At 39.6% G+C, this 27,510-nt stretch overlaps 1 protein-coding gene across 6 annotated transcripts; it reads right to left on the bottom strand.

The window, feature by feature from the left end:
• Positions 1–6,250: 6,250 nt before the first annotated feature.
• Positions 6,251–25,585, bottom strand: LOC135489760 (brain-specific angiogenesis inhibitor 1-associated protein 2-like). Of its 6 annotated transcripts, XR_010447222.1 has the most exons (19): positions 25,456–25,585; positions 24,571–24,646; positions 23,776–23,865; positions 20,520–20,581; positions 19,346–19,417; positions 18,803–18,931; positions 18,538–18,603; positions 18,236–18,322; positions 17,519–17,629; positions 17,385–17,408; positions 16,781–16,952; positions 16,386–16,415; positions 13,830–14,022; positions 13,272–13,334; positions 12,614–12,740; positions 10,807–10,971; positions 9,044–9,819; positions 7,874–7,906; positions 7,008–7,091 (listed from the first exon to the last, which is right to left on the bottom strand). XR_010447222.1 is itself a non-coding variant. In XM_064775277.1 (18 exons), the coding sequence occupies exons 1-18, from the start codon at positions 25,504–25,506 to the stop codon at positions 7,013–7,015; spliced, it is 2,340 nt and encodes a 779-aa protein (XP_064631347.1). In that variant the 5' UTR covers positions 25,507–25,585; the 3' UTR covers positions 6,251–7,012. The 6 variants fall into 6 exon arrangements, 5 of the variants coding, with proteins under 5 accessions (XP_064631347.1, XP_064631374.1, XP_064631382.1 ...); XM_064775277.1 differs by lacking the exon at positions 7,874–7,906 and having other exon boundaries at positions 6,251–7,091; positions 9,077–9,819; XM_064775304.1 differs by lacking the exons at positions 7,874–7,906; positions 10,807–10,971 and adding an exon at positions 10,459–10,476 and having other exon boundaries at positions 6,251–7,091; positions 9,077–9,819.
• Between the last annotated feature and the right edge of the window lie 1,925 nt (positions 25,586–27,510).

The raw sequence follows: 27,510 nt of genomic DNA, 5'->3' as shown, positions 1-27,510 counted from the left end.
TGTCCCAGTCAGACAGCATATGTCTCTGAAAACGGACGGCAAATCACTTGTGGTTTCTCTGAAAGTTCTTCATGTCGATTATCTTTTATTCTCCAGGTCCATGTCGACTTATCGGCGGTGAATATCAGTCCTAAAGTCTCCTCCTTTCCGTTTGAAGGATGGATATACGCACAACGACGGTCGCGACGCCCGATAGTTGGAAAGCGCTCAAACTACCGAAGATCTCAAATGGATTTCATCGCCAAGATGTGACTGTCTTTTAGAACAAAGCTCCGCTTACAGTTATTATTGAAGATGGTAAAGAGTATCTTGAGTGATATATCTTAAATTGTTGTTTCGATAGTCATGCACTTTGAACAATAGGTTCGTGGTTTTTATAGCCATGGCCTAATCATATCTTGATGATTTATTGGTTTCTGCAGCTATGCACCTTGATCTGCAAGTGGGTTATTCTTAAGACATTCACCTTGATATGTTAAAGCTTGGCAATAGGTACCACCATTGATTAAACTCCTTCAACATGAAGTGAATGCCGATTTAAAACCTGGGAAACTGTTTTCCAGAAAAGAAAGAACAGACTCCCGACCTTGAAATTGCCAATCACTTTGTTTTGAAGCCGTTCCGATTGATTTTGGATTTCAGGTTCTAGCCAGAAAGGGGGTACCTAGGCCTATAGCCAACCCTCAATGGGTTCTTGATTTCTATAGCAATGCACTCTGATATTTATTGGGTTATTGGTTTCTTTACCTATGTACCTTGATCCGCAAATGGTTTATTCTTCAGACATTCACCTCGATATGTCAAGGGGTTCTTGGTTTCTATAGCTATGCACCGTGATATGTGTGATTCGTGTTGAATTATGACTAATGTCGTGTCCAAAGACAGTTTTAAGCCAAAACGTCCGGCGAAGACAGAGTGTGTAAACGACGACCACAACGTCAGACCCGCAAGCCATCGTCTGCTACCGGAGGAAGCGGTCCTCAAATTTCAATGACACGTTTTATCCGTATAGGGCGGATCTAATGTGCTTATGAATTGACAAGCGGGTAATATGTAAAGTCAAGAACTTAGTGAGCCCCCCTTTAGGTCGGGGGAGCTCCCCCGAACCCCCCTACGAGCATATGTTAAGTGCAAGCTCTAACAACTACAGCTTTTACAATGGGGGGACACCCCCCAAACCCCCCTCCGTCGACATAGGTTTTTACCAGTGCGTTGGGGGGAAGCTCCCCCCAAACCCCCCCGGTGGACAGTCAACTAGCCCTTCTGTGTCATACTGCTGGAGGGGGGGTGCGATGGGACCATCCATATAGTTCCTTCCGACACATTTTTGTTTTGGTAATGTAATACATTGTGATTGACCTTATTCACGGGAATCGGGCGTTTCCAGTGATATACGACACAAATGGGTTGTCCTCATGCATTCACTTTCGAAACGCATTTTAAAATAGATGTTACGTCCTGTTAATGGGGCACGTCATCATCGCGTACATTTGGGAAAAACTCCCTAACGAGACCGGAGCAGACGGCTGAAAGTAGTTTAATTATTGGCCGCTAGGGTACAGAATGTACGTCGCTCACCCGAATTTTTCACGCAACTATAGCTAAATAGAGCTAGTTCTAGTTTGTGATTCAATTTGATACTTCAGATTTGGGCAGTAGACCAATATAACTTAGTCGTCAGTGTGGTTTTAAGCTGGAAAAACGTATTTGTTTTTCTTAAAGTGCCTTTTTTGGACGGGTGTGTGCGATTGTTTTGTTTTTATGTCACGTGACCTCGATCATGTCGACACAAAATTGAAATAAACCACCCTTTTCTGTCATTATTTAGGACGGATATTTCTCTGATAAAAATATTAATATAATTGGCCAATTTCTTAGGCATATGATGTAGCGAATTCCCATGAAGATTTAAATTAATTTAAATTAATTTCAACCAATGGGATAGCAACCACCACCGGAAGATCGCGGAGAAATCGGTAAACTCAACGGAGTTAATTCAGAAATTTACCAAAAAAAATTGTTTGTAGGATATACAATATTTACTCTCTTTATTTCTCATCAAATCAGTATATACTCCCACACACACGTGTATCTTAAGAGCCCCTCCTAAAGGGGGGCTTATAAGAGGAAGCACAAGATGAAAGGATCGAAATGATGAATAATAGGTTTTGTCAATGGGCAGAGAAATATGTGTTTGATTGTTTGAAGCAGTCATGTCGACTCAATCTGAAGGCTGCGCCCGCGTCGCCCACTGTCTTTCCCGTCGTTCTACTTAAATACCTCTACTGTTATAATTCCTTCGAAACCCGATTTAAAACGGTGCTCTAATGATGCTCTATATGTATATTAACAGATTTAAGTGAATAATTCCTACTTATTTTGGTGTTTTGCGGTGTATTGTAGGCCACAGCTCGTGCCAGGCCTCCTGTCCAAGAATAGGAGAGGCCTACTTTCCTTGAAGTCCTTTTGAAAAATCCGACAATTAGTTTGGGTGTGGCACCTCCGACTTGTCCTCATTCGTTGGTGTAATTGGTTTCAAAGGTTTATTGGCAGGGTTTTATCCCCTCCGTCAAAATATGTTTACTAATTTGTAAGACAGTGTTTCGATATTGTATTTTGCAGTTGTACCGATCAACAATCGACAATCTCAATCAACTATCATCAGTCATCAATCAAGCAATGTTTGATGGAAATATAGACCTTAGAGAGAATAAGATTGTGTTATTATCAGTGCAAGACCAGTAGACTCGCGCCCAGTATCACCATTGGGGCGATAACAACTAAGTATTGACTGTTGTATTTCGTCGTTTGTCTTCTCTAACTTTGATGGGCGACCAACAATTTAAAACTAATAAAACTTTCATTTCATTTCAGGCATCTCAAGAAACCATTCGACACGGCCTCACACACTTCATCTTCGCTGTTCCTAATCAAATGTCACAAACCATTTTTCTTCTGTATCAGTTTCCAATCATGAATAAAGAACTGATTATTATTGCCTTTGTGTCTGTCATCAAGCTTAGAGGGGGCTTTATAGCCATGCTACAATTTATAGCATGTCTGTATCCCCACTCTCTTTGGCATCAACAAGTTACGAGCGAAGCCATGCATCGCATGATTATTTTTTTGACTTTCCTGGAACAGTTGATGAAAAGATTTGTTCTCCATCCAATCACAATCAGTAGTGCAGCCAATTGTCTTTATGCTGACAAAGGGGTGATGTGGAGCCTTTAGCCCAATGTGCAAATAATTCCCAAAATAACGAATCTCAGTTCACATTTAATCACATCAACAATTTAAAACTAATAAAACTTCCATTTCATTTCAGGCATCTCAAGAAACCATTTGACACAGCCTCACACACTTCATCTTCACTGTTCCTAATTAAATGTTACAAACCATTTTTCTTCTGTATCATTTTCCAATCATGAATAAAGAACTGATTATTATTGCCTTTGTGTCTTGTCTGTCATCAAGCTTAGAGGGGGCTTTATAGTCATGCTACAACTAATTGCATGTCTGTATCCCCTCAACACTCTCTTTGGCATCAAAAAGTTACCGAGCGAAGCCATGCACGATTATTTTTTTGACTTTCCTGGAACAGTTGATGAAAAGATTTGTTCTCCATCCAATCACAATCAGTAGTGCAGCCAATTGTCTTTATGCTGACAAAGGGGTGATGTGGAGCCTTTAGCCCAATGTGCAAATAATTCCCAAAATAACGAATCTCTGTTCACATTTAATCACATTTATTTCTCTTCAATGATGTTGAAAGCACACTCCATTGTGATCTGAATTCTTTTAAATTACAGGCAATACTGATGACAGAGACAGAGTTGACTGCCCAACGCTTACTTTGATTGTAAGAATTTGATACCTAGAATTGGATAAGGTGACGCATTATGGCTTCCACAATCTTAGTCTTCATTCTTTTTGCGGGTTAAACTTGTATCAGCCAAAAAGATGCTCGGTGGTCTGCTCTTTCTATCAACAGTGTGACTATTTGCTTCCAATTCGCCAAGTATTCGAATACAAAAAATCCATCATAAAGCCAAATGAGAACAACGTTTCTGATTCATTGTGCCAAACATGAAACTTATTTCATCCTGTACATTTTCAATCATATATCACAGTCAACAATACTTTTTTAGCCCGAACTCGAACCTAATAGAAATACTCAAGCGAATGTACAGCTCTCTATACATGGTTCCAGCTGGTTTCAAATTAACTTCTCACTCAGTCAGTGCACCAATGCCTGAAATAATTAACCACCAAAGCATGGCCAAATTGATTTAACTTGTTTAGAAGACGCCCCTTAATGGTCATCAGGATTCAACTGGTGTAAGGGATTCAAGCTACGACTCCTTTTAAGGGCCACTTTAGGTGGGAGCCGGAGGGCAGATTTGGTTTCAGCAATGGGTGAAAGGTGTCCCAACTATCTTGTAGGAGGAATATTTGTATAAGTTAAACCAGATACGGTCTCTAACAGTGCATATTAAGACCCCCTAGCACCCCCTTTAACCATACTGTGTGTTACAATTTCATGCACTGGACCACACACTTCACACTTCACAAAAGGATGTGTTTGTTGACATGATATATACCGGAACTTATTATTATAACCCTGATAACAAATAATACTGATTGACAATTCGAAAGTACATTATTATCTTAATTTTGTTTAACATTGAAATACACATTGTTCAAAACATTTTATTTGCATTCAACATCAACATGCTAGACCAGTGATGTTTTCAAAATGATGTCCAAAACATTAACAAAAACAGCACCACAAACAATTTTACGATTGCACAAAGTGCACAACATGAACAAATCACATGATTCACCTTCTGGGCTCTTAAAGGGTGAATACATGCACTGAATTTCATATTATCATTACCGGATCATCTTCTCCCTTTAATTTCTTGATTCTCACTTAAAAACTTTTTCCCTGTTTCAAATATTTACGACAACCCAGGACACAGTGAATAATCATGTATTTGCCAGCCAAATCTGCTTTGCAGAGGAGTACTGACTCTTCGGGTTCAGAAGCATTTCCCTGACCAGGCAATTTACATTAAATAAACAAAAATAGTAAATACACATATACATGTACATGTACACATAAATATCAATTAAATGCGTAAGGGTTAAGAATTTTTGCAATCCATTGTTTTCAATAAAATTGCTTAAGTCCCTAATTATTGAAATGTTCACACAAAAAAGGTTGTTATCATTAAAAAAAAATTGATCAGTACTATCAGACCCCCGACACTTATCATTTGAATATAAAATAGATTAACTGCACAGTATATTTCAATAGTCAAATACAGATATACTGGGCACTAAAGAATGCTTAACATTTTTGAAAATATCCACACAAGAGCAACACCAAATGGAATTAATTCTACAGACTGATATTTGTCTTGAGACCAACAGAATATTCAGCCAAACATGTTATGCTGCTGTAAAAAAATACTATCTTCATAATATCACTTTCTTATTTGATCTTGGTCACCTGAAATAAGCAAGACATTTGTTGCATTTGAACAATTGCATACCGGCAGAATTAGGGATATTTTATTCCTGACATACATAGTGTATCTAAATATGATGATAATGATATCACAAATTTTCCTTAAAAAAATACGTTTATCTTCCTACCACTAAAACAGAGGGAACGTTCTCTGCTAATGCAGTAATTTTATTGATCTGAAAGTGTACTTTGACTGTGCTGTCAGACCATGCATACTGTCCAACAAATTGGGGTGTTTTTAATCATGTCAGCATTCTGACTGTCGAGGAAAGTCAGATACACCCTCAGCGGTAAGTATTTAGATTCAAGGCTGCATCGGGTTATGTGCCACCCCATAGTTGGGCAATACGGTACCCATCTAGGTCGGCATGATCAAAAACCCATCACTTAAGTCATGGGTTTTTACTAAGACTGACCTAGAACAGAGCATATAACATAGCATTATCATCAAGGAATTATCATACCAGAAATATATATTTTCTTTCTGAAAAAAAGCTTATGTAGAATATTTCTTCCATTAGTAAGCATTGGGTTGCATCCTCTGAGTTAATACCGAGATAGGCCTACAAGACAGGTTGAGCAGCTACAGCTAAGCTATAACTAATACACATACACCACATCAATTCCTTCAAAACGTAGAGTAACGACTATGGTGGTCAAAGCGTCAACACAATGGTGGTGATACGTTATTGTTATCGTGCATTTATAATGATAAAATTTTACTTAACAAACCTGTTGCAAATATCATTACAGGATTCCTGCAAAACATACAGGATTCCTTCTATACAGAAAATAAGAAATATTTTTTTCTTCTACCATATCAAATCTGATTTCTTATCATATCATATACCTTGTAGTGTGCACAGTTTCATGCAACAGAATGACCATGTCCGACCATGACCATTTGAAACCAAACCGTGCATCAAATATAAGCTATTTCCAGTCTCTTATCCGACATAAAACCACTATGATTTGTTGGTGCTGAGCAAAATGCGTCTCTCACAACAAAAACATTCATTAGATCAAATAACCTGTGGCTATATCATGTGCCCATCTGGTATGAGAATTTAACCATTATGACATCACAGTACAGTGCTGGTCAGATGTAATTTCAGGATGTAGCCCAACGATTGTATGAGTGCAAGGTCTGCCTGAGTTTGAAAAAGCATGCAAACACTATTGCGTCATAGAAGCTGGTTATGGATGGCCAAAATACAAATATATATGGATTTTTGATGACCCTCCTCTTTATTCCAGAGTATCGAGAGTGAGAACAGAAATTTTTCATTTATCAAGGCACATAGCAAAAGCCAGCAAAAGAACACTGACAAAATACATCACAAAACAGTTTTGAATTCATAAAATGCCAATCGTCAACTTTGCAAATTTAAGATCATAACACATTGAGCAGCAGTTTTGATACTTTTTCCACAATCAAACTTCTGTCATCTTCCAATTTCATGCAAGTCAGCTGCCTTACTTGATAATAGGGGCCGATCTGTCATTAATAACAGACTTCCTTAAACGATTCTTTTGCGCAGCAAACGGATTATCCCTGAAAAATTGAAAGGAAGTATTCAGATAAATATTGAATGAGGTCCCATATGCATCTAACCCCAGTTAGTCCAATCCCTACCAACAGGCAGTCTCTGGCTCGTTTAATGGGACTTTGCAAACTGGAGCCATCTGGTGTCCAGATGATTCAATGCTCAAGAGGACAGGTATTGGCGAACAGTTTATTGCTGCAAATTATCCAACACAAACAATGACAAACATATGGCCATTCAATTGAATCATCGTGTAAAACAGTTTGGAATTCCAATCACGGGCCTCTCACCTTTATTTAAGTTTTCCAAACTTAATTTTACCAAAAGACCAAATTACGTTTATATAATCACAAGATAACAGAAGGCCGGAATGATAGGATTCTACAGTAACTCAAATTCGAACTTTTGCACAAAAGCAAACCAAAACATCACTTTTTGAATTGCTAACATAAAGACATGCACCAAAACAGCACAAATTTCACAAGAGTTAGAGATATCGGGCTGTCCTTTTAAATGGCTCAGGGTTGTAATGGCAGCTCTTTCCCCAACCCTATATCGGGCTGTTGCAGATGCATTCACCCCTCCATGGAGGGAAAAATTAATATCCACAGATTTATGACAAGTGACAGATTTTTGAGTGAGAGCTCTAATTCCACATGCAAATGAAATTGGGCTTGATGTCTCCTTCAATGACATCCCATTTCAAAATGTACGAAATAACTATCATGCAAGTTAGGGGATGGGAGCAATGTTCTCTACATCTCAAACATGAAAACCATGCTGTTCTCACCAGATGCGAATTTGATGGCGTCGTAACAAAAACCTACGTGAGAAAACAAAAGTGTGACAACGACAAATGCGTGTTGCAGTTAAAAGTATATCAAGTATGTAGCATCAAGTATATCATCTTTATCTTATTTTGTACTGTATATTTGCTTGAAATTATTGTATATTACCATTGACCCCTAGAGGGTATTTTAGTGTAATAAATCAATTTGAATTTTCCAGGACCATCGTCTGCAGAAACAGAATGGAACTTCTTAGAATGTGTAGTCTGTCATGTGAAACACGACACTGAAAATGTTACCAACACTAAAATGGCGTGCAGATGAAAGGTCAGTCATTCAGGGGAAGATGGACCATACAATATTTGCAAGGTCCATGTCATTTAAACAGGTAGTAAGTGACATGTCAGTAATAATGACTCCAATAAGAACGAATTGATGATTTTAAATGGTTTTAACAAGTTCTCTTATTACTGCTTCAAAGCTATCAGGTTTGAGTGACTAGAAAGCGTCATGTTTCAAAAATGTAACCCAGAAATACAAATTTGATGGCTTGCTCACAGCTGGGCATTGTAAACTACACACAACAAGATGAGGTGATTTTTAACATCATGTGCCATGATAAAGACCTGCAAATGATGTGAACATTGTCTGTCAAACATGTACCCACAGGTTGTTGCAACAGATGGTGAGTGAAAATGACCCAATTTAGACAAATTCAAAAGTGTGACATAGCAAGCAACACCAAAACGATTGCCATCAATAGCGATTGTTAATTAATCAACCAATAAATTTTTAAGTATTTCCTGACATGCACATTACACTGCAATGGTAAATGTCACCTGTGAAGTAATATTTTATCCTGGGCATACTTTAGGTGCACCCACCCAGGATGACATTTACCATTTCAACGCACCGCTTTTCTGATATACTGGCACTCCACGAATAGTCATGGATTCAACCTCCAACTCATGGTAACTTATCAGGACTGCACACTTGTTCAAAACTGAAAGTCATTGAAACACCACGCATCAATACTCCTGGGGCTATCCTTCAAAATTTTGGTAATATAACACAGTATCAGTCTATCAATTTATTACAAAAGGGCCACGTTTTGTCTGTTTCATGCTATTAATGAAGCACCAGTGCTTGAATGCTGACCTATCTCTACTCACCACGGCGGGGACATAAAAGTGGGTGTGGTTTACCTTGGCTCCTCATCATCATTATAATCTGCCGCCGGATGCATTGGACCATTATCTTGTCGATAGTTTTGCCTATATTGCTGATCACGTTGAGGTGGTACCATATGTTGGGGTCCATGTTGTCCCATTTGTGGGCCTTGGTGCCCAGGATGACCCATTTGCGTGCCTGGGGGACCAGCTTGACCCATCTGCAAGGTACGTCTGCTAAGATAGCTTGATTGTCCTTCGTCGCTTCCGTAGCTCCGGCTCTGCGGGATGTTTGAGTACACACCACCCTGGTCACCATACCCTTGATCATGGTATGCATGTGGGTCATTAGGCATCATAGGATACCCTCTCGGGTCACGGGGATCCCGATCCATACGCGAATCCCGTTCCATCCGAGGATCATTCTTCTGTTCATGCTGCCCGTTCATCAAGTGATTCAGATTCGAATGAGTGGTTTGAATTGGGGGCGCATAGCTGTTCCGTTTCGAGCCACCAGGTGGTGGTGGGGGTGGAGGAGGAGGGGGTGCTTGGTATATTGACTGCCTCGCAGGCTGCGGCCGGCTGTATGTCTCCAAGCTTCCATCACTCTCCGAATGTTCCATGGCTGGAGGCATCACAGATCGTCTGTTGTCTCTGCTGATCGGGGAGAAGTGGCTGTTCTGTCCTGGTAGAGGAGGAGGTGGAGGAGGCTGGGGGTCTGTTGGCTGCCGGCGGTAATCTTCAGTCATTCTTATATCAGGCATGGACTTCTGGCGGAACTGAAAAAGATAAGATGGAGAAATTGTTGAGTACAAACTCCTTACTTGGACTAGCTGTCTGTAGTAAGTATCATTAGTTTGGAGATTACCTTTTACGGAAGTCCAACACGTTATTTAATGTCGATGCCAGATGCCACCCCTCATGCTGGGAAACTGGCCAAAAAATTGATATTACACGACAATTCTTAAGGGGCCATTCAAAATCTTTGATTAATCTGGAAGAGCCCTTAAGCTAAATTCAATATCAAAAGTGACCATGAACTGCCCGTTTTCTTTGTAATAATCCTGGTTATGCCTTTATGTAAGTGTACTTCAATTCCATTTAAACCAAACTGCAGTGGACAACATCAAAAAAGAAATAGCATGCATATAGAAGTGGTAATGTCGCTGTTTTTTATGTGCATATCTATAAGCAGGAAACATTTGGCTGTTTCCATCTCGATTCTATCAGGACTATGGAATTTGGGAATTTTGAAATGCCCTCAGGAATGCAACTTTCATTTAAACTGCCAAATTCCGTGGAGGGGGGGGGGGGGGTGGTGTGGACAGAGGCTACTACTGCAGCACCTCCAGAGGTTGTGATGAGGGTTGGGTCAAAGTTTGAATGACGGGGAGTTGAAGGACAGATAAAATCCTTACATCATCATAGTCAGGCTCCTGAAAGAAACAATGGGATGACAACAGGTGAACAACAATTAGTCGGACATTGATACTTCTCTAAGAGACAAAGATATAGTTCAAAGGTTAAAAAAACACCGCAATGAGGAACTTTATAGTCAAAAGATGGTACAGTAATAGTAACTGAAACAATTACAGAACCTTTTGCGGATAAATTTGACACGGGCTTGAAGGCTACTGTGTATTGGATGCCAACTGTTATTGCCGCCAACCAGTGACAAAGTTCCTAATTGAGTGACGACATTGCAGTGAAAGTGACAACCAAATATCATGCGATATCACATCTTGCACCACAACAACAACTGGTACCTCGACATCAGGATTATCTGGACTCAGTCTCGTCATCCCATAATTCTCCCGGGGGTATGGAGGCCGCTGATGGGGCGGTGTTGGGTGGTAGGGGCTATTTGCCCTGACGTCTGGTCCAGTTGACCAATCATTTGCCCCAAGCTGAGGATGTTGTGGGCGATGACCCTTGTGAACAAAAGTACACAGAATGACTCCTAAGTCCTTCGAACAAAATACACAAATGCTGCACTCTTTTGACAAAAAACACTCAATTTTTGCAGTGATACCCTCAAGGACTAGGCTGACCTTATTCGTAAGCAAACAGCTTCTTTTAAGTGAAAGAAATATCTTAAAAAGGTTTCAAAGTTTGCAAGAATGCTGAAGAAACCCAACTGAAGTGACAAAATTGTGTTCACCATACTGTGTCTTTACTGTCTTTTGTTTTTCAAGCCAGCATTTTAGTTTGGAGAAAAACTTTGGAAATTCAACTCTTGTTACATACTATCTGGTCATGAAGAATCAGCAACTACCTGGTCCTTAATGGTAAAACAGCCTTACCAAATCTTGTCATCACGAACTGGAATCACCAACCAGAATCACAGAATCTCAACTAGGAGTAACACATTTTACAGGTTTTTCTGTAATATTCTCTTTTTTGTATCAGCCAAAGCCTAGCGGGTCAACAACAATAGCTTTTCTAACCCATACTCATGCATAATGTGCATGAAGCAACATTGTGCATTTAACTTCCAATCATTCCAGCCGGGCAGACTCTTGACAAAAGAGGGCAGTCAAAGAAAATGATATACCTGGAAGGTTCATGAAGAGTAACGAGATTTATTGCTGGACAAGGAGTATTTTTTAGAGTTTCTGTGAAGTGGGCAGTACATAGATTGGCAGAACATTTGCATCCTTAAGTCAAGGAAAGTCCTTTTTACGGGGCTCCAGAAAGTGCATCAGTGTCAGACTCCATCCACTGTTCCTTTGATGGAGAGCTCATGTCAGGAAATGTAGGGCCGACATGACTAATGTAGTTTGCAGAGTTCCTGTGGAAAGACTGCAGCAGATACCTCAGAAAGTCCACAAACAAAAGGTAGAATATCTGTGTACATTTTCTAATACATCCAAGTACTGCCCTCTGCAGAAATCTGTAAACTTCAATAGTACCGGCCCGGCATTATCTCAAGACATATTCTCCTTTAGATATAAAATTCCTGTCTCGATCTGCCCTGCTTGCCATCAAAGTGATGTACCTTTAGCTGTGGAGGAGGAACTAGAGCCTTTCCACTGGCTGCCCTGATAACTCTGAGAAGCTCAAAGCCCTGTACCAAGACAACAACATCAAAACATAAGGCCTACGTGCAAACCCGTCTGCAGAAGAACCAATGAAATAATGCAATAACCTTAGACATGGTAACAAAATGCTCATTTTCAACTGCACTCAGTAACCCAAGTCAATCAACTAACATGAAACTGATTTCTATATTTCCATGGTTACCGAAAATTATATATTGAATACATATCAAAATATGTATCTTCTTGTTAACCCTGAGGTCTATTTGTACAAATTACCTTAAAAGGCGTTTTATTTTTATTGATTGTAGTACACGTATAAATAAATTTTTGACACTAGGTGTCACAAAAAAGATGATATACTTTTGATTTTGAGTACCGGTAACCAATTAAACTCTTAGATGACAGTGCATTAATTAGTGTTTTGAGTTCTATAGGTGGTGAATCATGTCATACATAAGGTAAAATTATATACTGTTCACATCTTTTATCCCTTTGAATTAGGATGGATGTAACAGCATAATTCCTGACCTACCGGTGACGTGGCAGCAGTTGGCTTGTGAGAATGGACATCAAGACTATTCTGGGTTGGGCCACTCATCTGACGTCGGTCTGGCGTCTCTGTGATGTCACCCATACTCTTGAATCGCTGAGCATGTGGGCTGAAACAAGCAATAAGCCTGGGTTAATGTATGTGAGATGGTTTCTCATCAGTGGCAACTATGGCCTACGTTGTATAGACTACCGGGGCAGTTAATTTTGTCATGCATTGACTTAGTCTATTATTACATCGAATCAACACAATACTAAGTGATATTGTTGTATAGCAAGGTCACCTTTGCATCTGATCTTTTATCAATATTGTCAATAATTGTCTTTGTTTATCAATGATTAGTTATGATATCCATAATGCACCCACATTTCTGTGTCCGTCTATTTGATGGTGCTTTTTCTCGTTAATACCTGCTGAAGCCACAAAAGAAGATCGATATTGGTTCACATTCAACTGGCAATGTTTAGTTTAAATGATCTCTCCTTTTTGAAGAAAAAATGTTTTTTCTAGGTGTCAGTTGGTCAAATTGCTGGCATGGCGGTTAGATTTGTTCATGTACATTGCCATGATATTGGATGACATGTATGATGATATATCATGTATGATATGGGCACGATTCCAAATGAACTGTGTTACTTACTGAGGATTTGGTTCTTCATTTGGGTCCAGGGTCTCGGTAAAGGAAATGGGGAACCAGCCATATCTGGAAGAGGATATACAGTAAGGTTAAGCAACCATGCAAACAAACAGATCCTTGATTTAACCGTGAATGAAGATTCCCTCTCTCCCTTTACAGGCAGTCCCACAGGATAATTATAAAGGAGCAAGTGTCAAACCAACCACCAGTATGAAAATCAAACCTAGAATCCATGCACTTTCAATATGGAATTCAGCGGAAAGGTGATGACAAAGTGGACTGCATTATACCCCGAAACGCTGGAGACAATCCGTGAAGACTGGAGGAAACTTATTGTTCCTATCTGTAGACAGTTGGAGATGCCAGCGTAACAGCATAGGTGGTGGGGGATTATACCGGACAGTCTACGCCCTGCCCTGGCTTGGACCAAAAAGTTATTTCAAGTTAACTTAGTCCCTGCATTCTGGTTGCAACTTCATTCTCAAAAGTGTATTCCTGTGGAATATTAGAATGGCAAGAGGGGATAAAGACCCCTAAAGTGAGTTAGTACACGTAGCCTACCTTCCGCTGCGAGTGTTTTCTCCATAATGCCATCCATCTTTCCTATCTCCTACCAACGTGATGATGTCTCCCTCCGTGAAGCTCAACTGGTGATCACCATTTGCGATGTGCGTGTACATGGCCCGGACCTGAGGCTTGCCCTGGGCGGCGACGGGGGATGGTACTGTGATAGTACGAGGGAGAGTAGCAGCTCCTGCAGCAAAATAAGGAACATGCTAGATACTGGAAGTATGGGATACCCTTACCGACACCAAGGGGCTATGGATGCCAAAGCCTTTGAGGGCCAAGTGTTTTTAGATGATTGTAGAATACTTCATATGTGTCAAATGCCTGTTTACAAATATATACACTCAACATTTTGCAATGATGGATACTGTGCTTCTTTGGGAGAGAAAATGAATGACATGGACAAGATTTTGTTCTTAAAGGGACAACTTCGGCACGGTATTTAGGCGGATAAGGATAAGTTTCATGTCTTTTATGATTTGATTTGATCAAAGATCGGCAATGAAATGTGAGAATGATTAAAATGTGAAAGTATCTCAGTCTTTGCCTATGTTTGTGACATTTTATCAATACAATGACAATATGATAACAACAACCACATGCAGATCCCAAAGTGTGGGCCCAGATGCCCCCTCTTTCTCTGAGTCTTGGCTCCGCCACTGACAACAACTTTCCAAAACCTTAGGAATACATGCTCTACAAGGGTGTTGAAGCTGGGGGGTGGGGGGGGGGGGGGCTATTCGGTCGCTAGCAGATTTTACATCACAAGACAAGTGACTTACAGCAAAAGGTATAAGCAAGATGTACAGCATCAATTCTCCATTTATACAACCCATGCATCTTGCCAATGAGGTGCAGTGGCTAACTGAATCTGCTAGGGGACTTAGTGACTGTGTACCTTTTCATGTGTTATGAGGGAGTCTGTTTTGATACCACAAAAACAACAAATGAGGTGAAAGGACCACAGCGAAAGAAACCAATCACGGGTCCTATGAGATCCACAGCGTCATTCTGATATAATTTGTTGATTCTGTTAGCTTGTACAGTATGACCTTGATGATGTAATGAAATACGCCCTAAACAGTTGGTCCTGGTCATTTAGATATTCCCAGGGGTTGTGAAAAGGTACATGACAGATTACCAAACAACATGACATCAATATAAGGGTGCTGGTTTTTCTAGCCACGTGCAAACATGCAATTTTTGCAGGGGATTGCTTTTATTTACTTGGCTCCAAAATCTTGATAATTTTAATTAAGATCCCTTTGATTCATTCGGTAGCTATCGCCATCGCCATCGCCATACAATGTATTTGGATCGAACTAATGATTCCTGAGTGCGAATGGCATGTTATGCGAGGCTACAGCCAAGTGCTGATGAATTCAAAGTATCCCATAACCACGAAGTTTTCCTATCCCTTCTATGGGACGGGACGCCTTATATTAGTGTTTTTTGAACTTTTTTTGAGGGGGAACCTCTTCTCCAGTTGTATTTCATGGGGGGGACTGCTCCCAAATTCTCCTCACCTCTATCTTCTGATCGCACAGCTGTCTATCACAGGCTAAAGGAACAGGTTTGAGAAAACTGTTCCATGAGACAACGCTCATGTCATACAAATTGTTGCAGCAGAAAAGCATATTTATAGCAGAAAAGCAATATGACATGCAATATACCAGTTTTTCTCAAGTTCTGGAGCCAAGCTACATGTTCACATCCTACCAACCTGTTGACAAACTATACGTAGGATTCCTTTTTGGACTAGGATTAGGCAAACTGGTAGGGGGATGGAAACCAGCTGCAATGGCCAAGACACCAAATGGGTTAAGATAAGAATGAAATGGTCCAGGGACCATGTGCTCACCTCGGGTAATGTAATGCATGTCATTTGCAGTGGATATGGGGAGAACAGCTTCTGGTTAGTTTCACCAGTTTTGATTCCAATGAATAGTATTATTCTTCTCGGCTCAATGGCACAAAACAAAATTACCGGTACCATCTAAGTATAGCACTTTGGTTACGACGACGGACGCCACAGTATCATATAAGCTCCCCAGAGGCGAGCTAAAAAGTATAGGTCAATAAGGAGACATTCTAACTGAAATATTTAAGGGGTGCTTTTCCTACTGCAAATAACCTTGAACTTTGAAATAAAAGTATATAGTGGGCTACTCATTATAATCAATTAACACGCTCCTCGTATTCAATAGTTATCCATTACAACTGTTGTCTTTTGCTGTGATTCAGTGTTATTGGCCCAGACTCTACACAGGAACCCCAAGAACAAGTGCTTGCCCATCATCATACTGGATACTCCTCCGCTAATAACGTCTGCATAATTTTTGTGCAAATAAAGAAACACATCAACCGAGGACACGTTGGCTAATCTAAGGTACAAGTCCCAAGACCATCAAAAGTCACAACAGACATTCTAACCTAATGTTTGATCACATGATCCAATGAAACAAAACTATATTGCTTGGCAAAAGTATACAAAATTAATATAGCAGTCACAATCACAATAGAAGAGAACTTAAAATCTCATGGCCTCACCCACATGTTCTGTCCACCCTGTGCCATACCCTTGAAGAAAATAAACATACATTTCAACCATACCTGCGTTTTTTAACAGACCTGATTTTCTAAAAAAATTATCTGTACAGGAGGATTCAAATAACGTGAGGATTCAGATAACGTCTTTTCTCAAAAAGGTCCACAAAATACAATTTGCTTATCGTTCTGTGCAAATAAGCAACTAATCATTATCAGTGGCATTGTTCTGTTGGAAAAACTGATGCTTGGCCTAAAGGTAACTAAACGTAATGTTACACAAAATGCACCATTTTCAAAGATTGATAAAATACACAAAGGGTAAAAACGGCTTAGAAATCAGCACAAAGTGAAAAGCAAAATATAATATTGCCCGAGTTTTACAATGTCAATCTTACCAGGATAGTTAGGTTGTCCATTATCTTGCCTATTAACGTTGCCATTGAACTCTGGCCTTTGGTTCGTACCACTTGGGTAGGTGGTCTGACTGCCACCATCAGGGGCCATCCGATCAAAATCAATACTACGTCGTCTCAACTGGTCGGAATTTTCCTGTTGGAAAAACTGGTCCTGGAATGTCAGGAAATTAGGTGAATTTTAAAAATGTGTGATTAACTCATGAGCTGCGATTGCATTTGCTTTGAGTGTAAGGCACCTTTGTACTCAGAGTGTAAGAGATTAAAATACCATTGTACCCAGAGTGGAAACCGAGATAAAAGTACCAGTGTACCCAGAGTGTCAATAGAAATAAAGATTGTACCTTTGTACCCAGAGTGTAAAAAGAGATGAAAATAACATTGTTCACAGAGAGCAAAGAGAGATGAAAAGAACATTGTACCGAGAGCATAGAGAAGAGAACACCTTTGTAGTTATACCCGAGTGTAAACAGAGATAAAAATATCAGTTAACCCAGCGTGTAGAGTTAACCCAGAGTTCAAGTAGAGATGAAATACTTTTGTACCCAGAGTGGAAATATAGATGAAAATATATATGTACTCATACCTTGCTATTTTTTCTCTTTCTTCTCTGAAGGGTAACAATGAGTCGAGGTAAACCTTTGATATGCGTTTGTTATGCAAAGACATCAAATCCCATGAGACAACTTTAGAAGAAATTTCGAAAGCAAAATAGCTCACCTCATTGTCATAGGATATATGCAGTAGCACTTCAGAGGCCTCAGGTAATACATTGGGTTTCCTGCAAAGTTCACTCCAGTCTTGCAGTCGGTGGGTCAGGAGCTCATTGGCCTGAAAGGTTAGTGTGCCATATGGTAAAAACAAAACAAAAAATTGGACCAAGAGTGTATTGTGTGTAAATAGCAACTCTGTGCAATAATCATCAATAAGGGGTTAATATAAACCCCCAGAAATGGTAGCGCACAACTGTGAAAAATAATTCATTCGAGATTTCAAAATATAAAATCTTCCCTTCAGGCGTAACACAGGCCACACAGACACGTGTTTACTCGAGGTGCGTAAACTAAAATAGTCCAACATTGAATTCTATCAAGCATCAGCTCGAGGCCAATACCTGCAGGTTCGATCCTACTGCATGCTTTCAAATTTAAAGCTGTTACTAAGGAACTGAGACAACAAAAATCACAATTTGTTTAAGCTGAACCTGCACAAGGACAGCATTTGTATTGTTGCTACACTACATGCCCATCAGCATGCTGAAATCCTCCCGCCATCCAAAGTCTTCAGAGGATTGTTTGCGAGGGAGCAGCTTCAATACACAAGACTATGAGATGCTTTTTGTAAACCTATCATCCCTTAAAAGGAAATTGACTATTGTCAAATAACATTTCACACTGGCAAGAATGCTTATTTAAGTTTAAAACATGTTCAGTTTACCTTATTATGATGTGCCGCCTGATTCCTGGCAGTGATACAGATCTTATCCAAAAGGAAGCAGTACCGTTTTCTCTGTTCAAGCAAAGCCTAAAACACAAAATAAAAGAATTTGATTCCATCTAGCATCAATCTGACCTAGCATCTTTGCTTTGGTGTGCATCATTGCTTTGATGTCCACAGAGAATGCGTCCAAAGAATATAAAGAGCCAGAGACAGAAGTCTGGGTATATCAGAGGAGCAGTACCCATTGGTTTCCTCAGGAATGATGAACTGATTTTAAATTTCAACATGGCAGTACTTACCAGTTTAGCACCATCAATTCTGAATTCATCAAGCTTTGCCTGTCTATCACCAACTAACTGTAATTGCTGGAAAAAAAAATCAAACATACAGGTTTAAGTTTTTCCAAAAAATACTGCCTCACGCAATGCCAACGCAAAGTCATGCATCATCTTGGGCAGGGTCCACAGAAGTGTGACTGCTGAGCTTGATAAGAGTTTGATGAGGCTAGCCGTGAGTGGGATGTCAATGTTTTTCTCTGTTCCTGGACTCAAGGGCAACACTAACCTGTATCTCTTTTGGCTCCATCATCCCCTTCATCCTGCCTTTCTTCTGTACCTTCTTGAGACCCTCCCTTGCCTTGAGTAATGCCTGGTAGTGATATTTGTTCCCTGTAGCATATTTCTTTTGTTCGCCCTGTGAAATAACAAAGTTGGTTCTTTTGAGAGACGAGAACATAACTAGTTAACTATTTGACTGTGCGACCTTGAAAAGAAGGTCAAATGAAAAATCTGGGAATACACAAGCAACAAAAATTATTGGAAATGATGAAGTCATTGCTGAACCATCTTTGGACTTTTTTGCCGGTAAACCAAAAATCAAACAGAAATGTGGTCTCAAAGGTAATATGACCTAAGGATATGTGTGGGCAAGGTATTGGATCAAAACTTCTGGCAGCAAGGAAGTTTGATGGCTGCTGTCAGAATGCGATGCTGCGCACGTAGAACATTCAGAGATTTATTCATACACTGCTTCAGCATCAAAAGCATCACTCCTTCCTATACCATAAATCCTTCCAAAATGAGTCATGTAGAAGACAATTAAACTTACTGCAATGTTTTTGAAATCATTTTCCTGCTTGGACTCAAGTGGTAGGAGCAGATCAGACTGAAACGCCTTCAACTGAAAATGTATAAGAGAAGACAATGTTAATAAGGTGATGAGTATGGCTGAAAGGGACCATGCTGAGAGGACAGACTGAAAATGGACAAAGCCTTTTACAAGAGATGAAATCAAAACACCATCAGCACCCTAAAGACAACAACAGTTACAATGTGACCGTGACTCCTTTGTAAGAATTCCACCTTTGATGTTATTCTTCCCCTGGGTGGTCAATAATCCAACGTGACTACTTAGCATCATGGATCTTATCTTCCTGGTTGAAGAGAAACATGATCGATAAGTACCAAAACGCTTGGCAGAGACCATTACATGAACAGGCAAGATCACACGTGTAATCTGGGAGACACACCTGATTGGAGCTAGGATATTTTGGAACCCGTCCAAACGGTACAGCATCGGTCAGAAATAACATCTGCTTAAAACCTGTCACTGGTTCACACCTTATCAATGCATTCCCTCCCAGTTCAGGTCAAAAATAACATCGATTTGGAATATGGGGCGGTTCTACCACCTGGCTGACCATGACCTCTTTGTAATAAATCCATCCTTAATGTTATTGTTCTCCACAGTAGTCAATAATCCAATGTGATAACCTAGCATCATGGCTCTTCTTGAATACAGAGAAACATCGATCTCTCACATAAAGTTTGGTAAAAGGATGTGAGACTTTCTGGGGAAAGAAACTGATGGCCAGATTTTTGCAGGGCGTTTCTAATCTAGATCTTTTAATACATTTTTTCTCTCATTTTCTTGGACAAAGTTGACTTTGAAGAGACAAAAAATCATTTTCAGTTCTTTTCATGATATTGTCTACTCTGCATTTTATGCTGTTTCTAGAATTTGATGCCAATTTTTGTCATGTTATGAAAAGAAAAGAGTCCAAGTAGTGATACTGAACAGTTTCCACATACTTTTTCTGCTACAATCTTTGACAGATTTTTCACAAACCGGGTTTGAACGGGGCATGCCAGAAAGACCACCAGCAGCAAAAAGGTCAAGCAAATCAATACAATGATACTAAAGTTGATAACTGGCACACTGTTACCAATATTCCAATTTGAGTGAGGCCTTCACTTCTTCAGAAACTGCAGCACAAACTTACATTGTCATTGACCTGGGTCTGTATTTCCTTGAGCACCTCTGCTATTTGAATAAGAGCAGCACCTGTGAACAAAGAGAGAGAGAGGTGATGCAAGAGCAAGATATCAAATGACACAAATCATTATACTGACGAGATGGGGAAGAGGATACAGCGGATACCAGTCTCAGGGGCTGGTTTTAGATGGAAGAAATGGTCTGGAAGCATCTTATTGCATCTGGGTGTTTTACTTTCATGTAAAGGCTGCCCTAGCTATAGGAACGACCATGCGACCTTCACATGAAATTTCCTTTTGACATTATCTTGCGTGTTCTTAGAAGTGGATGGGGGATAATTTTTTATGTTTTTCTTTACATACTATATTGATCAACTGTACTGAACAGTTTTTCATAAATTTGACTGAAGCCAAGTGCGTGATAACAACTTGTCACCAGAGACAATCGACTGTCCGCTCATCAATAACAATTGTCATAGAAATCCTAGCCCTCGCTATGTACATACACAGCACGTTTCTATGACGCTAGCAGAAAGGACCCCACCCATCGAGGTGTTAGTAGATACGCCACTAACAGGTAACCATGGAAACCAATGTAGCATAGATTTTGCCGATTCAATAAATTTCTATTACAATGACAAACAGAGCCCAATCTATTGTACAGATGGATATTCTCCAAATCAGTCAACTAGAAATCAGTTTTATCTCTGTGGGTCAAGTTATGTGTACTAAGGGATTTATCACAACCAAGTCTTTTTTAAGCCGATTATTTTTAACAATGGTCACACCCAGTCTTCATGATATCCATATAGATAAAATGGAGATTCTTGCAAACAAGATGCACAAGATTGTTTACTTCTTAAAATGAATAACTGATCAGTAAACTTCCCCCCTTAAAAACAAACTTGATATTTTTGTGTGAACAGCTACTAAACGACTGACTTTTTACATCCCAAAACCCTGAGAACCACCCTCTGAGGACTCTTTAAAGTGCCAGAATTACCAGTTCATGAAGAAGGCCAAGTCATGAAAAGACTGACTGATCAGATTGAATTCATATTACCCTCAATATGTTGACTACACAAACATTCAGATTTTTTAACTTAGTATAATTATTCATTATGCAGAACATGCACTTTCTGTTTGATGTACCATCACTTGTGTCACGAATTGAATACAATGATTTGTAGGCCATCAATTGCTATGCTGGAACATCGACCACGTAGGCCATTTTCAGGGGAAAAAAGATGAGACTCATAGACTCATAACTGCAAAAAAAACATTTTCTGGGTGCGTTTGAATTAAATAAAGATATAGGGAAAGCCAGGGGCCACTGTTCTGACTGGATCGAACATCAGAACTGATTTACTAGCAACTTATACTACTGATAAAAGCTTATTGATTATTTGTACCGAAATGAGCAAAGTTGAGTTATCAATTTTGTAGAAAAGTCCTTTTATCACTAATGCAGAGGCCATGAAGCCAACAAGGACTCCGCTGCACAAGATAGTCTATAATTTTTCCATTGCTAATCAATTTTCATTGCAACCACTTTCACAGCACTTTCATAATATTTGCTTTAGCACTCATATCAAGAGTGACTGATCCATGGAGATGTCACTTAAACAAACAGCTTTAAAACCTGATCCCCACCTGAATTACAAAACGGCACCAAACTAGTAGCCAGTGCTTGGAGTCTGAGTCAGAATATCCCTGACAAAGGTAACTTAGTGGTCAGTTAACAAATGAATTGGTCAGTTGACCATCTTCCCAGTCAAAACAACAGTGTTCCCCTGCCCTTCCAAATAATTCGCTTATTTTGCCTGTGTACCAGTATCAGGCCTATGTCTGCTCCTTTTTAAAATTCCTGTACCAAGCTGTGTACAACATGCACAAAAACTGAAGAGCCTTTGAGAACAATATACTTTTCAAGTAACAAGGATTTCAAGAGGAAAGTCAATAATTAAAGTATGGGTCAAGTCCTGATAACATCCGCAATATTCAAAGTGTAAGCCTCTGTACTGGTTAGTATTGGGAACAGAAATTCAAGGCTTTTTTGTGTTATCAACGCTTCTTAAAAAATTCATTTACTGCCAGTTGGGATCGCAATCCGTCTTTTTATTCAGGTTTGATATCTGATACATTGGTGCCTCTATTTGTTATTTACCTAATGAAACTGAAAAAAGAGAAATACAAATAACCATAAGTTCATTAGAATTTGCTTAAAGTGGATTTAGACTGAACTTAAATATATATATCATACATGTATGTAGATTTTGCACTGAATTAGCCTCTTATCATTTTTTAAAGAAAAATCTTCAAATGTATTGAGAACATTCTTTGTATATATGTTTTGTGTTACATAAGACAAATCTGATATCATATACTGCCCTGTGATATGTGCTCCTTGTCCCACTTTCTATTCTATAAGGCATAGTATATGATAGATAGGGAATATAAGTTTATCTGTTACATAACTTGAACTATCAAATAACTTGAACTATCAAAAAGTCTAAAAGATTGACAACGCCTGCAAACCATGCACATACTTATCATTTTGATCAAAACAAACTACAGTAGAAGAACCTCTCTATTAAGGACACCCTCGGGACTGACAAGTGACTGACTGAGGTGTCCTGATTAGAGAGGTCAAATTGAATGGAAACACCCAATTCAGGACCAAAACTAGTGTCCTTAATAAAGAGGGTGTCCTTAATAGAGAGGTGTCATCTAAGGGAACATGTTTTAACACTAGAAGTGTTATTCACCAATAGAGTAAAACACCAGGACAGGGACAAATGAGTATGTATCTGAGAGGTTCAAATCACTTTAATACGAATCGATTTAGAATTTGTGACGTCAACAGTAGTTATGTAATAATCATTGAAATTGTACCCTTCTCTGTAAGCATATTGTTTCCATGGCAACTGGTCTATCACCTTTCTCACAGGGCAAGAATAACATATTATCACCATTTTCTCTGACTTATATTACATATTAATCATTAATATCATTGTCTATATACATTGATATTCAAAAAAATATCTGGCTAAATTTCTCAAGACATTTCCGAAAAACATGTTTTCCATGCAGATTCGGCGATGTTTGAGCCAAAAAATGGTGTTCTGCCCTGAAGAGAGCCTACTGCCCCCCAGGATCAAGACTGCCCTACGACATATCCTGCGTGGAAGGGGACCACCACCACCACCCACACTCGACTATTCATATATGACCAATTCAAAACTCCTAAAGGATGTTACCTACCAATGTCACTAGTTGCACCCTTGCAGATCTGTGCGCTCTGAGCGAGTTTGACAAGTGATTCGATGTATACCCGCGCACACTGGGAGGCATCTGAAAAGTGAATAAAACAGAATAAAAACTGCCATGCTGTAGTTAAAACATCACACTGACCAGCTGCAATGCGTACTATTAGTTGGACGGCTTGAGTGATCAGTACGATATGAATATGATCTAGTGATCAGAATCTATTAAAGCATGCTTAGCAGAACTCCATGAGAAATATGAATAATTTCATTTAGAAAACTATTTATGATTCAATATTTGTGTTATGTGGTGTCCACAATAAATATGTGATAGGTAAACACTTCCTTATGGGTGGTTGTATTTTGCCAAGCAAAGACACGATTGACAATGTATGGTGAAAAACCACCATGGAAATATGATAGACACACTACAGTGATCAATCAGGTTCAACATCTCAAACACAGGCACAAGAAAATAAGAGCTCAATTGTCAGTTGGTGGGTAGGGGGGCTATTGAGCTCTTATTATCACATGCCTGTGTCTCAAATACAAGGACATTGGAGAAGAGGCACCACCATTTTTAAGCTTTGGACTTGTGTTGATCGAAAAAAGGGTTTTTACATAAGATCTATTCAAATATATTCTTATACAAACACATTTTTGACTTCACTTTTAGACAAACTAATACATCAACAAATTGGTAATGTTGAAGACCGTTACTAGATTTAGAAGAAGAAGAAGAATTAAGAAGAACATTGATCATCAGTTGCAAAATTCCAATACATGTACTTACTTTGTAGAGCTCTTTGATATGCGCGTCCAGCACTGATGAACTGTTTTAATCCCGGTGTGAAATTCTGTAACAGATTCTAAAATAGAAAGAGATACAATACTTATCACAGCATCAACACTCATTAGGAAAGCACTCTACCTATTCTATGATAATGCCTTAGGCCCAATGCAGGGATAGACTGGCTGAAGTTATTTTAATAACATTATTATTCTGTTTTTCCTCAAAATCCCAATTAATTACAAAGGGAAGTCAAAATGTTCCCAATCCTGTCCAACATGGCGCAACAAAAAGGCAATAGGCATCAAAGGTTTTCTAATGGTACACCGGGCAGCCTAGGACTCCTAATTCAGCCTTCAAGGAATTCCAGGTATGAATATGATATTGGAGGATTAGAGGATATATACATGTATATGAATCATCTTAGTGGACACAGCAACAAAAATCGAAACACAGAACATAATAATTTATTTCATTTAAACCCCTTTCTAATTCATTGAAAACCACTTTAATATCATGAAATGACATGTATCTCAACGCTACACTATTTATTAACGATATACAATACATTCCGCTAGCCCCCTTTTACTGTACAAATGTGTGGAATACAGTGGAACCTTCCTTAGCGGACACCACTCTATTAAGGACAACCTCCCTATTAAGGACACTAGTTTTGGTCCCAAATTGGTAGTTTCCTTTCAATTTGACCTCTCTAATCAGGACACCTCCCTACAAAGGACAGCAGTTATCAGTCCCGCGGGTGTCCTTAATAGAGAGGTTCTACTATACAAAGCAAACGCGCTCAGTCATGACAGTAAAACATGACCTAAAACACAGAAAAACAATGAAAAATCTACATGGGAACTATATCAATGAAAAGCTACATACCTCATGAATATTTTCTGTCAGTTGATGCAACTTCTGACTATCGTCCATCATTTTTATTGCGTCGTTTCGAAAGTTTTAGATGAGCGTATCTCAACCACAGGAGACATCGTTCTTTCAACAGGTGGGCGAATCAATCCACAGTTCCGAACTCTGATCATAGACGGCACGGCAGATCCAGGGGCGTTAAACACCCGAGGTAGCGGACCATTCGTCATCCTATTCATACTTCCTTCGAATATTTATATCGAAAATGTTCACAATGGTATGAGGAATGTAATAATTGTCAGTCGATGGTAGTCTACCGAGCAGTTCATTTCGTCTATACCTGGTTGTCTCTTCTTACTGGCATGCGCGGGCGACAGAACGAGGCCGGTCCACTGTGTCCGGAGTGTACATACATGAATAGTATCGATAAACTCTGGGATAGGAGATACTCCTATCGGTGACTATGTTATAACCTTATATGACCTACCTGGTTATAACCTTATCCGACCTACCTGGTTCGTACCAAAACTGCAGTCTTCTTTAAAACCAGTCTTCTGATGACGGGTCGCGGTATCGCCCTCTGCACAAGGAATTCTAAATAAAATCACGCTGATGGTAGATGGGTAGCTAGCTAGTTTGATACTCAAGCAATGACAGGCGCCAGCTGTATCACCAAGGCCAGCTAATCGATGCTACATTTAACAGTTCACACCAACGATATGAGGTACCGCGCAAGCAACGCGGAGCAAGGGAAGATCTATATATTGACGAGTTCGAAAAGGTACGTACCTTTTTCCAATTTCGGTAGATTTGCTGACGATTACCACCGCCACATCAGTGGAACTATGGCTTAGAAGGAGACAATTGTAAAGAAATGTTTTGATATTTTTTGAGTGCAGTTGGGGTTTGTTATTGGCATTTGTATTAGCTTCTTAGCTAACTCCATAGCCAAAGTGATATTCGGATATCGTTTAATAACGAGCAAAACTCAACGCGTCCTCTGAGTGTATAGGCCTACTATCCCTTAAAATTTTTTCTCCCATGGAAACTTTTCATTTGCTTGACCTGATGACCGGAGTGTTCCTTCAAAAGATACGGCATACGTTCCTTATGGGTCACATACATGTACATGTACTTTCCCAATAACTTCAAATAGTCTCCGAGGTGGGCGTCTTCTAAGAGGTTCTGTGAATTTGACCTTTTCAGATTAAAGTTCAAATTCAACTTTTTGAACCAACGGAGTATGCCTTCGACGATGACCTTTACCAAACACAAAGATTGCTCTCAGCAACGTTCATCACTGGGAAGGTCTCTCTTATCAAGAACCACCTTTACAGCTTGCGTGCACAGTCTATAATCACAATATATACATAATCCAATGCATCCTCGGTCGTCTCAGACAGTATAAAAGGAGGGAGAAAATCATACCTACAGCGGAAATCGGGAAATCTTCGCCTGCACTAATTGTGAAGGGCCGGAGAAGCGAATAATAACAGGGGACAGGGATAAGATCACTTTTAAAAAGAAATAAGACGCACAGTTATAGGTATATATAGGTGGATGCGAGGTTGTTGCCCATTGTTAAAAGGGGATTGTGTTTTCACCATGGCCACCCTTCACAACAAGCAAAAAATGTTCCGTTGTGATTATCATGAGCACACAAGACGTGATGACTTATTGATAACATCTTATTTTACCGCCATGCAGGAAGAGTTTAAAAACAGAAATTCAATAAATACCAATTTCAAACGCATGATGGAACGGCCGCCCTTGCACGCATCCCGGAGGCCTATACGTTTTAAAGGGAAGCTATAGGAAGTACTGGAGGGCGGCAACTTGTCGTTCGAGGACAGTGCATTCGGGACCCTCGCCTGACTGGTCACTTGTGCTGTTTGGCTTGTCATAGGATCTTCCTGTGGCAGTCCGGGGCCGACAGGGGTTGGTTTTCATTAGAAATATATGTATTGCGAATCAGGCCACTTCGACCTTGCTCAGTTTCCTTTTAAAATATTGAACGTTTTGATTATCAATATTGTATCCGCAAGTACTATCGGCTCAGACTATATTAGT

The sequence above is a fragment of the Lineus longissimus genome, chromosome 1, assembly GCF_910592395.1.
Source record: "Lineus longissimus chromosome 1, tnLinLong1.2, whole genome shotgun sequence".
In the NCBI taxonomy this organism is placed as follows: domain Eukaryota; kingdom Metazoa; phylum Nemertea; class Pilidiophora; order Heteronemertea; family Lineidae; genus Lineus; species Lineus longissimus.
This window is presented reverse-complemented; position numbering and strand designations above follow the sequence as displayed.